The 13,246-nt window shown below is 42.0% G+C and overlaps 1 protein-coding gene across 3 annotated transcripts; it reads left to right on the top strand.

The window, feature by feature from the left end:
• Positions 1-1,212: 1,212 nt before the first annotated feature.
• On the top strand, positions 1,213-10,628 carry LOC146497472 (uncharacterized). Of its 3 annotated transcripts, none has more exons than XR_014870939.1 (3): positions 1,213-3,118; positions 4,971-5,612; positions 10,370-10,628. XR_014870939.1 is itself a non-coding variant. In XM_085141868.1 (2 exons), the coding sequence occupies exons 1-2, from the start codon at positions 2,129-2,131 to the stop codon at positions 5,508-5,510; spliced, it is 1,530 nt and encodes a 509-aa protein (XP_084997994.1). In that variant the 5' UTR covers positions 1,213-2,128; the 3' UTR covers positions 5,511-6,691. The 3 variants fall into 3 exon arrangements, 1 of the variants encoding a protein (XP_084997994.1); XR_014870938.1 differs by having other exon boundaries at positions 1,214-3,118; positions 10,367-10,628; XM_085141868.1 differs by lacking the exon at positions 10,370-10,628 and having other exon boundaries at positions 4,971-6,691.
• Positions 10,629-13,246: the final 2,618 nt, after the last annotated feature.

The following is a 13,246-nucleotide window of genomic DNA, read 5'->3' as shown; positions in this document are numbered from 1 at the left end:
ATTCTTTAAAGCAGCTGTAATTAATATTTTTACTTTATCAGGGTCATATGACTCCTAGGTTGTGTAAATGGCGTTTCATGGTGATTAACCCACAGAAATTTTAAACCGTCAGTTTCCTTCAGCACTATAGAGTCTTTGACATTCTTCAGATCTTTTTTTAGCTGTCTGTTTTGCAGCTTTGCTGTCTGAGTTTAACCTCACTGCTTTCAAAAAGCTTTAAATGCCGACTGTAGCCACCTGCATACCAAATAAAAAAAGTTATCAACTAGTGAAGCTGCTAAAGCATTCAGCATCTACAGTGGCAGATATTTCCCCCAGGAGATGGTGGAGACTAAAACACGGCTAGGAGAGGAATTATTATTGGACTTATGGTCATCTAGTGACCAGACACATGTTGCTCTGTAACATCTGAATGTGTCAACAGGTCGTGTTGGTGCATGTTCAGCATTGGAAGTTTCTACTTAATTTATATACCGATGACCGATCACAGCTTGTTCCCACAGAATGCAAGTGGATGAAAATTGAGTTATTGCAGATTTTAAGAATCACCACACACTCAATCTGAACAACTTTACCTTTGTATATTTAAATATGCATATCTGTGCCCACATACATAAACTGCACACAGATATATAAATTCCTCCGGCTGTGTTACACCAATCTTTTCCAGCGGCTGCAGCTGCACTGCTCATCCTCATGCTGCGATGGATGAATCCCCTTCATCTTCCTCTGCTGTTATTCTCAGTAGTTCTTTTTTACAACCCATTGTTTTCAAAGCTCCAGTTATTTTCTTTGAAAATAAACGCCTTGCCGTCCTCAGCCGCTGTGGACAAAGAGCTGCAATACTGACGCACTGTGCTATTTTGGAGGGAGAGAAAAAGAGAGAGACAGAGAGCGATCTTGATTACTCATCATGCTTATCTAATTCTGTTTTTTTTTTTTTTGCTCCATTCATCTGGAGATTATCTTATCTGAAGAGAGAAGAAACCCAATCAAACAGATGATGAAATTAACATGGCTTGCAAACATTTAACAGTGTGTTGTTTAAGTGGCATTCAAATCCCAATGTATGGATTTGAGGGAGCAAAGGTATCCTGCCTGTGCTTGCCTCAGGAGAAGGAAGTTTTGCACAACTGTTGAGGTGAAGTCACTTTAACTGAGACAGTGACAGAGTGCAGATGATAGGAGAGGCAAAGGACGAGGAGGAAAAGAAATTGGTGTGGAGAGAGGTAGAAAAAAGTGAAAAATGCTCCCCTTGTACAAAGGCAGTGGCTCTGTCTCCTTGACTCAGAGAGCTGTCTACTCCCTTGTGTGTATATGTTAGAAACCCCACCTCCCCCAAGTGCTTCTCTCCACCCCTCCCCTTCTCTCTCAGTCTCTGGCCGAGGAATCCCAGGCAGCGTTTAATTGCAGAGTGCAAAGGCTTTAGTTGGTCTAATGAGCTCAGCACCGGAGCTGGGACTTTTTCACGCGCTTCTCTCAGAGACAGAGATCCATGGAGTCCTTTAACGGAGGAGCCTCGCAAAGCTGCAGGATTTCAGGTGGTGGGTGAAGAAGAAATTCTCAAATTCAGGTACAGCCGACGAAGTGAGAGAATATACCAGAGGCAAGAGACGGAGTAAGAGGTGGAGAAAGAGAAGAGAGCGGGAGAGGGGAGGAAACGGGAAATACACTGCCAGAGTGAGAGAGAGAGAGAGAGAGAGAGAGACTGAAAGCCTGCAGCAGCAAATGAGACAGAACAACGAGGCGGGAGAGGTAGAACGAGAGACAGAGAGAGAGGGAGGGAGGTGGAGAGGGGCCCCGTGCAGGAGAGAGGGCTACAGGGTGAGGAAGAAGAAGGAGTAAGAAAAAGTTACGAGAAGTAGGAGAAAGAGGGTATAGGGAAAGTACCTACTCAAAGATTACTAACTACAGAAGTGAAGACGAAAGGAAACAACAGGCAGGAAGGAAGGGGAGGGAGTCTTGGGTAGAGAGTTGAAAAAAAAGAGCTGGTGAAAAGTTTTCTTGTGGGAAGACGCAGATGAGGAAAACAGAGCGAGTGAATGACTGGGCTGGAGAGAGCTGGGAGGGGAGGAAACCAGTTGTTTTCTAAGTCGTTTTCAACGCAAGTCTTTGGACTTCTTCGGACATGTACACAGAAGGCGCACAAGCAACGGGACACCAACGATTTCTTCAGCACAGCAACAATCCTGCCCCATGCCCCTGCCAGCACTGCATCCACTATGAGCCGTACGGCCATCACGGTGGACTGGGATATCAACCAGCATCACCCAGACAGACAGACCACCCATCGCTGGACTTCAGGAGAGACACCCGGGCTCCTCGGGTTAAAGATGTAGGAGGTAGAGCTTTCGTGGTGGACAGAGTTGAGAAAAGTGGTCATCACAGCCCACAGAGGAGGACTGTGTTTGCAGGGCAGGGCCCTTATAGCCAGTCAGATGACTTGAGCCAAGTCTTCCCCTGGGAGTTGAACGCTGCCCAGTGGAACTACCCACTGGAGCCTGGGGTGAGACACTATTCATCTGTCAGAGAACAGTGTGGCTGTGTGGTGCGCAGCAACAGCAGGGCACACCCCTTTAACGCTGGGATACCACATCCTCTCCCTCATCTTCAGGTCAAAGGTCAGGGGTACAGACACAGGAGGACTGTCAGGTACGTCTCTGTGGATGAGGAGGAAAGTGATGGATGCAACTTTGAGAACCATCATTTGGACCTATACAATCCCCAACTGGGCCATTTGCACATGCCAAATGGCCACTGTAGACCGAGGCCTGTGTTCACCGAGGGAGGGGAGGAAGGAGATAGCCATCAGGACCCAGGGAGACTGAAGGGTGGATCAGAGGAGGGTTTGAATGGATGTGGTGGCTTTTTCCCCACTGAGGTCCCACAAAAGAATTTGAACCAAAGCAGACGGAAGGGGTCCTACATCCCTCCCTCCGACATCCCCAGTCCAGAAACCTCAAAATCACCATCCGGAAACAACCACCAGCTCCAGGGTTTGGAGGTGACAAAGCAAAAGAGACGGCAGGATTTGGTGAGGGATCAAATTCGACAAGTGGTGACAGATCTGGAGGATGTGTTGGGGGGTTTGAAGCAAGTTCACGTCGAGATGAAAGAGGTAGGAGGGTCTATTATTATAACTGTATAATCCTTACGTGTACATCAGGTGTCTAATATAGAAAAACCTGCGTCTGGTGCAGATGACCCAGTCTTTCATCAATTCTCTCCTGGAAACTGTGACATTTAAAAGGATTAACACAAAGCTCAGATGCTGACATAACAATCCACTGTGCAGAACAGATTGACACAGGTCGTGTATCTCTGAGTGCACGTTCATGAAGAGCATGTCATTATATGTGTCCTTGTGTATACGTGTGTATGTGTGTGTGTGTATGCATGCTGACTGCATTGTTTGCAACTCAGTCATCATCTCCTACCGAAGCAGTGATTGAGAACGATTTGCTCTGACCTTTTGAAAAATGCTGCCGAAATTGGCAGCATTCCGGGCAGCACATTAAAAAGCCTGGCTTGAGACAGTTACTAAATTATGCCCTGCTCTTACAGTATCCATTTTGCATGCAGCTGTAAAATGGCATTGATTCACAGCTGACTGCGTTGGTGCAAGGTCTGGCATTTTGCTGTTACAAATAAAAACCGCCATAATAGTGAACTGAGACAGTTGTAAACAAAAGAGATCCAGAGACAAAAAAGAGCTTTAATTTGACTAATTGGTTAAATTGTCTCAGTCTGTTGTAGTTAGAAATAGAGTTTGGCAGCGGAGGAAGAAGCTTTCAGATCCATTACTTCAGTACAAATACCATAACGTAAAAACAAATTCCTGCATTTAAAAGCCCACAAAAGTTTCCAAACTAAAGTGTTATGGCCTCGAAGAGCTACAGCTATCAACAGCATGTGCTAATACTGATGTATGTAGCATGTGACTGGTATTAAGGTGGAGCAATAGGTTAGGAAGAAATAAAAAAAAAAAATTGAGATTTTTTACGTTTTTAAAGTTTTCACACGAAACATGAAGTGTAAACCATTATTCAGTCACTTGTAGAAGCACTTTTAGCGGCAGTAACTTGAAGTGATAGTGTTCTGCGTGACTTTTCAGTCTCACTTGTTGTTGTGGAGGAATTTTGGCAAAATCTACAACGTTGCTTCAAGTCATTGAGGTTTGCGGGCATTTGTTTATGCACAGCTTTCTTAAAATACCACTTCAGCATTTTGACACAGCAGGTTGAGGTCTGGACTCTGACTGGGCCATTGCAACACCTTGATTCTTTACTTTTTTAGCCATCCTGCTGTAGATTTGCAGCTGTGCTGTGGGGATCATCGTCATGTTGTATGACCCAATTTCGGTCAAGCTTTATCTGTCTGACAGATGTCCTCATATTTGGCTCTAAAGTACTTTGGGATACAGAGGAGTTCGTGGTCGATTTGATGGTAAAAGGTGCCCAGGTCCTGTGGCTGTAAAACAAGTCCAACTCATCACCTCCCCACCATCGTGCTTGACGTGAGGTTGTGTTGATATGCTGTGTTTGGTTTTCTCCAACTCTGGTGCTGTGAATTATGACGTCTCAACTTTGGTGTCATCTGGCCAGAGGTGTGGAGTCTTGAACTTAAATCATGCTGAAAAGCGAAGTCTTTCTCCTAAACTCTTCCACAGAAGCCATATTTGTTCAGTCTTATAGCAATTGTACCTTCATGAAGTTTAATATTATATTCAACATGCTAACTGAGGTCTGTAGGTGCAGAGATTGGGTTGTTTTAAACTTCTCTGAGCATTACACAGTTTGACCTTGTTCGGATGTTCACTCCTGGGATGATTGTGGCATTGTGTTGACACATGAATGCTACAGACCAGCAAACTGCAGCAGAAAGTCGAATAAAAATGGAAGTACACAAAGTACTGTAACTGAAATTCCACTGCAGTTTGTTCATATGTATTTCTCTCTATTTTCATTCAGGTGGTTGAGCAGATTGATCGTCTCACAGCGAATATCGACCTCAGTGAGGAGCCGCCCTGCATTGCTCAGGGGTCATCCAATAACTTTCACGACTCAACGCATTCAGGAGACCTCAGGGTCGCCATGCTGCCCAATCACAAGCCAGCTTCAGTTCAGGCATCACAGCACGTTGATGAAGACCGCATCATCCTCAGATCTAACTCTCCTTCTCCTGTCCACATGGCGTCGGTAGTGAAGACCAGCCGCTTCACCCCGCCCAATCTAATTAAGGACCACGAAAAGCCAGGTTTGAACGGCCACCCGCCTCACCTGTACCCCTCAAAAGACTCCAACCACACAGGCCAAGCTCGTCCCGAACCCCACCCGCAGACCCTAGACCCTAAGGTCATCATAGGGAACAGCACCTCCAATCTAAGAACTCAAAAGCCTCCGCCTTACCCCCAAAACGGCCGCTGCGGGAAGGGCCCATACCCACCTCCCAAGCCTGTGAGGACCCCTGCCTACCCTAGTAAAGGTCGCCAGAGCACCAGCATGGTGTGAAGGAGGGGGGTGGTGTCCTCCAGTGCCATGGGGGCCTGAAACATGAGACCCTGCTGTAGTGACTGGAGGTCAAAAAGGGACCAGGCAGGGGAACAATTAATGGTAAGTTTAGAGGAACTTTTTTTTTTCTCCCTGTCTCTCTCTCTCTTGCTCTTCTTTTACAATGTTGATGTTTCTGTCCGGGCTCACTGCTGATTACGTTGGCTCTGTTTACTGGCAGCGCAGGGTTTAAAGGCAGTAAATGAATTGCAGCGTTCCTCCCTTTTTACAAAAAAGGATGTATGTGTTTGATATATGTGTTTTTTTGTGCACGCGCGAGTGCGCGGTGTCTGTGTGTGGGCGGCAGCAAAGGGATTGTTATGCGTCTGCTTTTGTTGATGTCACATGATTTCCCAGTCTTCACTACACTGCAAAACGTGTCTGTCTTGGCAAGTGAAATGAGAAATTAGAGTTCATTCTTGAGTCTGGTTACACATGTGGTTGCAATTAGTCAACAGGGTGAGAAAATTTCATTCGCTGAAGTAAAATTCTTCTTTTATGAGTAGATTTGAGAAATTTCTGATGTTGCTAAATGCAATTAGCTGCTGATTATTACTCATTGCTGTTATTTTGGCTTAAAAAAGCACTTTAATATATTGAATGTGACGGCCTTAAATCTTGAGACTTTTTTTTTGCAGTGTACCTTAGTCATAACTTCGAGGGAACTTGAACTTGGCAGGAGCTCAGCCGTTACTGGCAAAAGAAGACCCCACAGCCGCCTGACTGCAACCATGTGACAAAAAAAAGTCGTCATTAGATTTACAGGAAGATCATAGCTGTGCCTCAGAGCTGGCATAATTTACTGTTATGGGCTGATGAGGTGGGACTGAGCCTTTCTTCTCATGCCACAGACAGATGTATCATCACAGAGCCAGACTTAATAACAAGATGACTCTGTGAAAAAGTCCCTGTAGCAGAGGCGGAAAATTAGACAGCAGATATAGAGTTAAGCACTGGTTTTAAGAGTCCACCTTTGCAGATGCTGAAGACACGTGCGTGTTTCTGTACTTCCCTCTTGTGCAGAGTATGCGTAACTACAATCTATTTTTCTGGCTTCGAGTCGGGCAAGCACAGTCTGGTTTTAATCATAAACCCCCACCACCCCACCCCCCGGCCATGTGCCAAAACAAAATGAGGCAAACTTTGGGGTTTATTTGTGATGTCCATATAAACAGAAGCGCTCCACATCCACTGCTGCAGGAAGAGGTGTACATCCAAGGCTGCAGCTTTAGGTCGGATCTGACAGGCAGATGAAAAGGGTCGGCAAGGCGTGCGCCTTTGAACATTCTTTCAGTTGAATGAGATGAGGGTGTAAGTGTAACATAGCTCGTCCGCTCAACACTGTCCTTTCACAGTTTTTCAAAAGCATCGTTGCTGTTGACATTTTAAAGGTCTGAGTCATCTGAATTAGTCATCTAGAGCAGGTTCAGTGTCAAAATGACAAGCACAAGACATTCTGTGCCTCCATAAGTTTTTCCTTGACTCCTTTTTATTTATCGCTAAAAGATTTCAATTAGCTTCCTTTAATGTGATCAGTTCCCATGACGTTGATCACTGGATTTTTTTTGTAAAAGTGCCGGCAAGAAAAAATTACAACCTGGCCAGTGAGGACAGTTGCCTGGTTGTATCTTTGCGAGGACTCATAGGTGAATGTGTTATATACAGCATTATGTCTAACTTCAATTAGGGTTTACGCTTTAGTTTTTTTTAATTATTAATGATGTTTATTATTAATAGTTAACAAGAATGATGCGTATTGATATATTTTATTGATATTCACTATTAGCTAGTTGAACTGGTTGAACTGGCTTTAAACAAACCACAGGTCATTCGAACAGATAATGAGTGATAAAGTTGTACATTTACAAATAGTGGTTTTAGCTGAGGTAATTCATTATGAATAAGCTGCTCCCTTACTTGTAAGAGGTCACTACAGCAGGTTGAGCTGCATATTTGATTTGGTTTTATACTGGATGTCTTTCCTAAAGCCACCCCAAAGTCAACTCTCTTGGAATTAAACCCGGGATCTCTTGGTTGTTAGGCAAATGTGTAAACCACTATAATGGTGTACATATGTAATAGAACCAATTAAGCCCTACTGATATAGGCTTTTTACCGATACTTATTATTGGCTATATAAAAATCTTATATTTTAATATCAATATCAATGCCCTCTAGGGGACAAACTATGCAACGGCAATGGTTGCTTACTTGATTTTAATTTTAATTTACATATTTACTGTTACAAATACCAAAACACATAGATTAGCAAATAGCTAATATCGGCTGATAATATCGTCCCGTTGATAAATTGGTCAGGCTTTCGAACCAATTCTGACCTACAGTCCCAAAGAAGCAGGAAACTGTCCTGCATCCTCAAAGCTCATTTACGTCAATTCGGTTAATAATATTGTAAATATACATAATTTAATAAAAATATCAGATTATATTTCTTTACAAGGGTTTAAAAACGTTTAAGAGGTTAAAGGTAAGCTCAAAAATGGACGCAACAGCTGACATAAACTGGAGGCAGGTGATCCAAAAAAATAATTCTAAACTTACAGGTGAAAAAAAAAAGTTTTCAAGACATCAAAAAAAAAAGTATAAAAAGGATACAAGGGGAAAAAAAAGGGAGCAGAAGCATAAAAAGGACATAGAAGAGGCGATGATCCTCGATTCCTTTAATTATTCCTTACCTTACCTCCTTACCTCTCCTGCCAGTGGAGGGGACAAGGAAGAGACAGAGGAAAGAGGAGTTAAAGGAGCAAACCATTAACAAAATGAGTCATCACTGCCTTTAAAGCAACTTCATGGCACAATTGCATCATAAATTATTTTGTTATAGTCCAACTACTGCTGTATTTATGGTCTCAGGTTTAAGAGTGCTCATGTTTTATATTTAGCAACAACTTTAAATTCACAACATGGAGAAATCTGACAAGTTATTAAACCTTTTTTTAATCTCACAGAGAAGAATGAAGGGCAGAAAGTTTGATCATCTTAAATAACTTAAACAAACTGAATGAAAAAGATGAGTTGTATAAAAAGTCCCTCTCCTATCATCGGTTTGTAGGTGCTTTTTGCCGGTACTTTTCCGTTTTTAAATATATTTATTTATTTATTATTAATATTAATTATCTATTTATTTACTTTTGTCTTTTATTTTATTTTTAAGCACTTTGATCAGCACATGCTTTTTTCTTTTTTTTTAAAAAAGTACCATTAAAATAAGTTGGCTTGGCTTAGCTTGGCTATGATGCATTTTAGGAATTGAGACATCCTTCAGTACGGCGCACTGAGATTGATTGTCATAGGCGGGAATATGGAGGAAAGGAGGAGGCACAAATTAGTGAAATGAGAAAAGCCCAAAGGCTAAGCGCACACCAGGGAGAAGGGCGATAAAGCACAGGTGAACTCAATCAGCGGGAAGAAAACAAAGGCCCCAAATTTATCACAGGCGTTTTCTTTTCTTACTCATCATTGCATCTTGTATTAAAAAGTGAGGTGGGCCCACCTGGAGAATCAAAGAGAGCAGCATTATCATGAAATATGATGTTTATTTACAAGGCCCTGCTGCAAAGATGGATCGCTTCCCTCTGCGCTCTGATTGAACTGAAACACAGTACTTACAGTCTCTGGTCCATTAGCTGTACCTCTGATTCACCTGAATTTTAAAAACTGCTACCACATAAGTAGGAGAAGGTTAAAAAATTATATAGCTAGATTCTCCAATTTCACTGGAACATTTTAAAAAGTTATATTTATTTATTTGTAACTACTGCACATTTTTTTCTTAATTTGCAGTGATGCATAATGGGTTGTTTTTTGGTGTGTCTGTCTCAAGTTTGTGTGTGCTTTTTGTCCACGGTTGAAAGAGAGCTCTTGAGCTCAGTGACACTTCCTTCCTTCCTAAAGGATTTAACCATTAAGAACACGTAGAGCCACATTAGGTAACTTTCAAAATAAAACTGGGAGGAACAGAAAGGATTAAAGACCAACAAGAAGGCAAAGGGAAAGTTTTGCATAAAAACCAAACAGAAATAAAAGGGTAAAGCTAGTAAAACAAAGCATCTGTGGCTGGCTTCTTTGACGATGAGATTGTGCCTATTTGTTGTTACAGTTTACTGAGTCTGGACTGTAGATTTTCTTTTCCAGTTTACATTTAAAAAAGGATGGAAATTTAAAATGAGTACAGTCCTGTGCAGGAAGTAAATAGATCTGATTAAGTCCTGAAACACTTTTTCTATTAAAAGTTTAACTTTAAAAATGTGCACCTCATGTTCTGTGTGTTTAGTGTTTAGTCTATGCTGTTTGTATTTTATCCTTTCACTGCTGCCTTGGTTACAAATAAAAGAAGGGAGTCAGATCAGGAGCATCCTTTATAAACTCGACCGTGACCACTTCCAAAAAAACCCACTCCATGGCAGAAATATCGTTCCTCTGAAAGCCAGAAACCTACCGCGGCTTTCTCTGAAACAGACGTAGAAGAACAGACAAAACACACAAAACTCTTCTCACAAGTTTGATAAAAGCCACATTGAGGTGCTTCTTTACAAGTCAGCAACATGACTCACAAGGACACACACACACGACACTACACGCACTGCCCTCACTGTCAGTACAGCACAGACTAACGCTCTGTTTCCATGGCTCCACCAATGAGTGATGCGGCACGAAAAGCCTTGAGAAGAAGCACAGTTATATGAATGTACTGTGTTTCACTGGAAGGGCAGGCGGCACCAAGCCTGAGCTCACTGAGGTGCTGAGTTCTGCATTTAAATAATTTTTCCCCCTCTTCTCTGATGTGATGTTTCCAGCAGGAGCTGATGCCACTGAGACGAGCTGTCAGCTGGTGGAAACAGAGGCACGGCCTGAAGGTGGGGGTTATTCCAAAGGGAAAGCTCCCCCGAGAGTCGACCTGTGACTGCACGTCACGTGAGCGCACAAGTGTGGAGGAGAGGCAGTCGAACCGTCTGAGAATTTAAATGTGTGAGAAAATTATGAGAAGGATAAACTGCAAACTTATTCTCAACAACCATCAACCTGAAATTGAATTGAAACATAAAGGTAGCTTTTCATGACAGTATTATTTCTACTATTTTTTATATTGAAAAAAGATTATCTATTTCAGGCAGCTTATACTAGTCTGGATACTACCTGTACTATATTTAAGATTTATATCATATAAACTATGGTGAAGATATTTTCCATATCAACTATTTCTCTCTGTAACATGGCTTTTAAAGTACAAGAGGAAAGAAAGTGAGGATAGAGGAAGCTAAAATTAAATGGCAATACGTTTGATTTTCCTGCACTTTCCTCATGCAAATAAATCCAACATCTTAATCATCTGATTCTTGATAAGTTTCACTGACTGCTGAATGTCCCACTAAATATTAAATATGAAATAAAAGAAATGACACCAGCATTTTATTACCCCTGCCTCTGAGAAATGATTTATACACTCGCTGAGGCCTGACTGAAGTGAGAGGAGCTGTTGTAGGAATACTTCTGGGCCTGATCTGGAGATGGCAGTGTGTGATCTCTCATGGCCTTATTCTGTCAGCGCGCTTGAGGCTGTATCCATGGCCAGCAATGCCAGCGTCTGTGTCTCTGTTTGTTTAAATCTTGTCTGAGAATTTCACCACTCTCCTCTCACAAGCGCCTGCTGCTATCCAAGCGCTTGTTGCTTCCTCTGAGAGCCACTACAATCCAACTCCCTTACAAAATATCCCAGTTTCTTGGCCTCTTTCCGTGCCCGTATCGCTGATGGAAAGCTACAGTGACAGATGGAGCATGCAAACTGTTAACTGTCCTGGGTGTTTTGTCACTCACTGTCTGCAGCCTGAAGCGGTTGTAAGTAATTGTGCTGTGTGACTGGGAGGCAAGGTTGTAAAGAGTTGATAAGCTGCTGTGGATAGATGGGGAAGGTCATGTGCCAGAGGCTGTTATTAACTTGTCAACATTAAAAATTAAAAATATTTTTGGCCCCTCAAGCAGGGCCTAGTATTGCACCATTGTCTGGTAACAATACAGACTAACGCTGCAGCTAAAGATTTTTTAATTATGGGTTTTATAATCTGATCTGATCTGAAGTGTTTCTTAAGTTTGCAAATAAACAAAGAAAAATAATGATAAATTCCTATCACACCTCAACAGCTCAGTGTTAAGGCCAAAAATCATTACAGTTGAATATACTAACCCAACTCTAGCTGTCTGTCAAGCTCCTCCAGTTCAGCACTTTAGGCAGTGGATTTAACACTCAAATGCCACAGTAATTTTTAAACAACTGGTTTCTGAATGTTGATTTACACACAGAGGAAAATGCACTCCTCAGTTCTGGCCATGTTGATTAGCTGAACGAGATCATTTTTTAAGTTGATGAGATTGATTAAAGCACCATCTCCAGGTTTAAAGCTAATGCCTCTGAGGATTTCAGCCATTAGCACTGAGAGTTAAACAGATTCTTCAAAACTTCATCAAGGTGTTACGATAAAGTTCAAAATCCAGGCATGCATGTAAATAAGGATTTACAAGGTTTAGCAGAGGAGTGAGCAGACCAGTTTATGTCTAAAAATGAACAACCACGTTCTAACTTAGGAATTTCTAAAACACAGCACCGCTATAACTTTGGATATAAACATGGAAAGCTAATTAGCAGGAATCTTTTCAGGGATAGTGAAGTTAGGCTAGCTAGAATAGCTGAACCAATGACTGTAGACAGGGGCGATTCTAGGATCAGAGCTTTGGGGGTGCTGAGCACCCAGAGAGCTGCCCATCCAGGCAAGATAAACTTTACTCGTCACGATGAGACGTCTTCCCCGTCTCTGTCAGTCCCTGCATCCTTAAATGTCTCCAGTTGTCCCGAGTTCCCTCTGACTGTCTCCTTGGTGCATTTAAACCCCTGTTCCTCCCTGTCCTCATCGTCTGCTGACTTCATCTCCATTATCAGTCATCAAAATTTAAGCCTCTCTGTGCAAGTCGGCAAATTTCTTTATTAAATCATAAGATTCTTAAATTCATCAAGTCTCTCTGTGCCTGGTTCCTCGTCACAAAAGATGACATCACTGTTTTGTACATTTTAACACAATTTAATCCCCACATTTGTGAAAGAAAAGCAAAACACTTTTTTGAAAAGTCTGTAACAAAACCATCAAATCTGATCAAGGTTATTTAAATGCTGCAAAAGAAGAATGGATTGGAATAAATTTAAAAAACCCATATCCTAACCTTAATTACTGCGGGAGAATAATGAATGATGCTCATAATGATGCTCATAGTGAGTATGCAGTACAGAGAGGCTGCCTCTCTGTACTGCATCCAGTCAGTTAGCTAGTTAGTAACTTGGGTTCAATATCGGCACATGCACATATGACAAAATAACCAGTTTCTCTCATTACATTTCAAACAGGACAGTGGTAACAACAGCAGGCAAGATAATGTTAAGTTTTAGATTTTAAATAGGCTGTATAAATTTCAATGGGAGCAACGGGACGGTCAAATATCACTGATTTTACTACAGAGCAGGACGGATTGTAGGGTAGCAAACATCGTCGGAAAAGACATTTTCAACACTGCAGGTTACCTGGTGTAATGTTTTTCAGCTAAAAAGAAACATGGTCTGACTCCTACCAACTATATAAAGAGTAAATGAAGGTTAAATGCAGCTAATATGTCCTGTTTTAAGCCAGGCACTT

This window comes from Neolamprologus multifasciatus, chromosome 18 (genome assembly GCF_963576455.1).
Source record: "Neolamprologus multifasciatus chromosome 18, fNeoMul1.2, whole genome shotgun sequence".
Lineage (NCBI taxonomy): Eukaryota > Metazoa > Chordata > Actinopteri > Cichliformes > Cichlidae > Neolamprologus > Neolamprologus multifasciatus.
This window is presented reverse-complemented; position numbering and strand designations above follow the sequence as displayed.

What these genes read in the sequence shown, in the direction of transcription:
- LOC146497472 (XM_085141868.1), top strand. Translation starts at nt 2,129, where the DNA reads ATGTACACAGAAGGCGCACAAGCAACGGGACACCAACGATTTCTTCAG. An exon ending in TTCACGTCGAGATGAAAGAG is followed by an intron (nt 3,119 to 4,970) that starts GTAGGAGGGTCT and finishes ATTTTCATTCAG; the next exon opens with GTGGTTGAGCAGATTGATCG.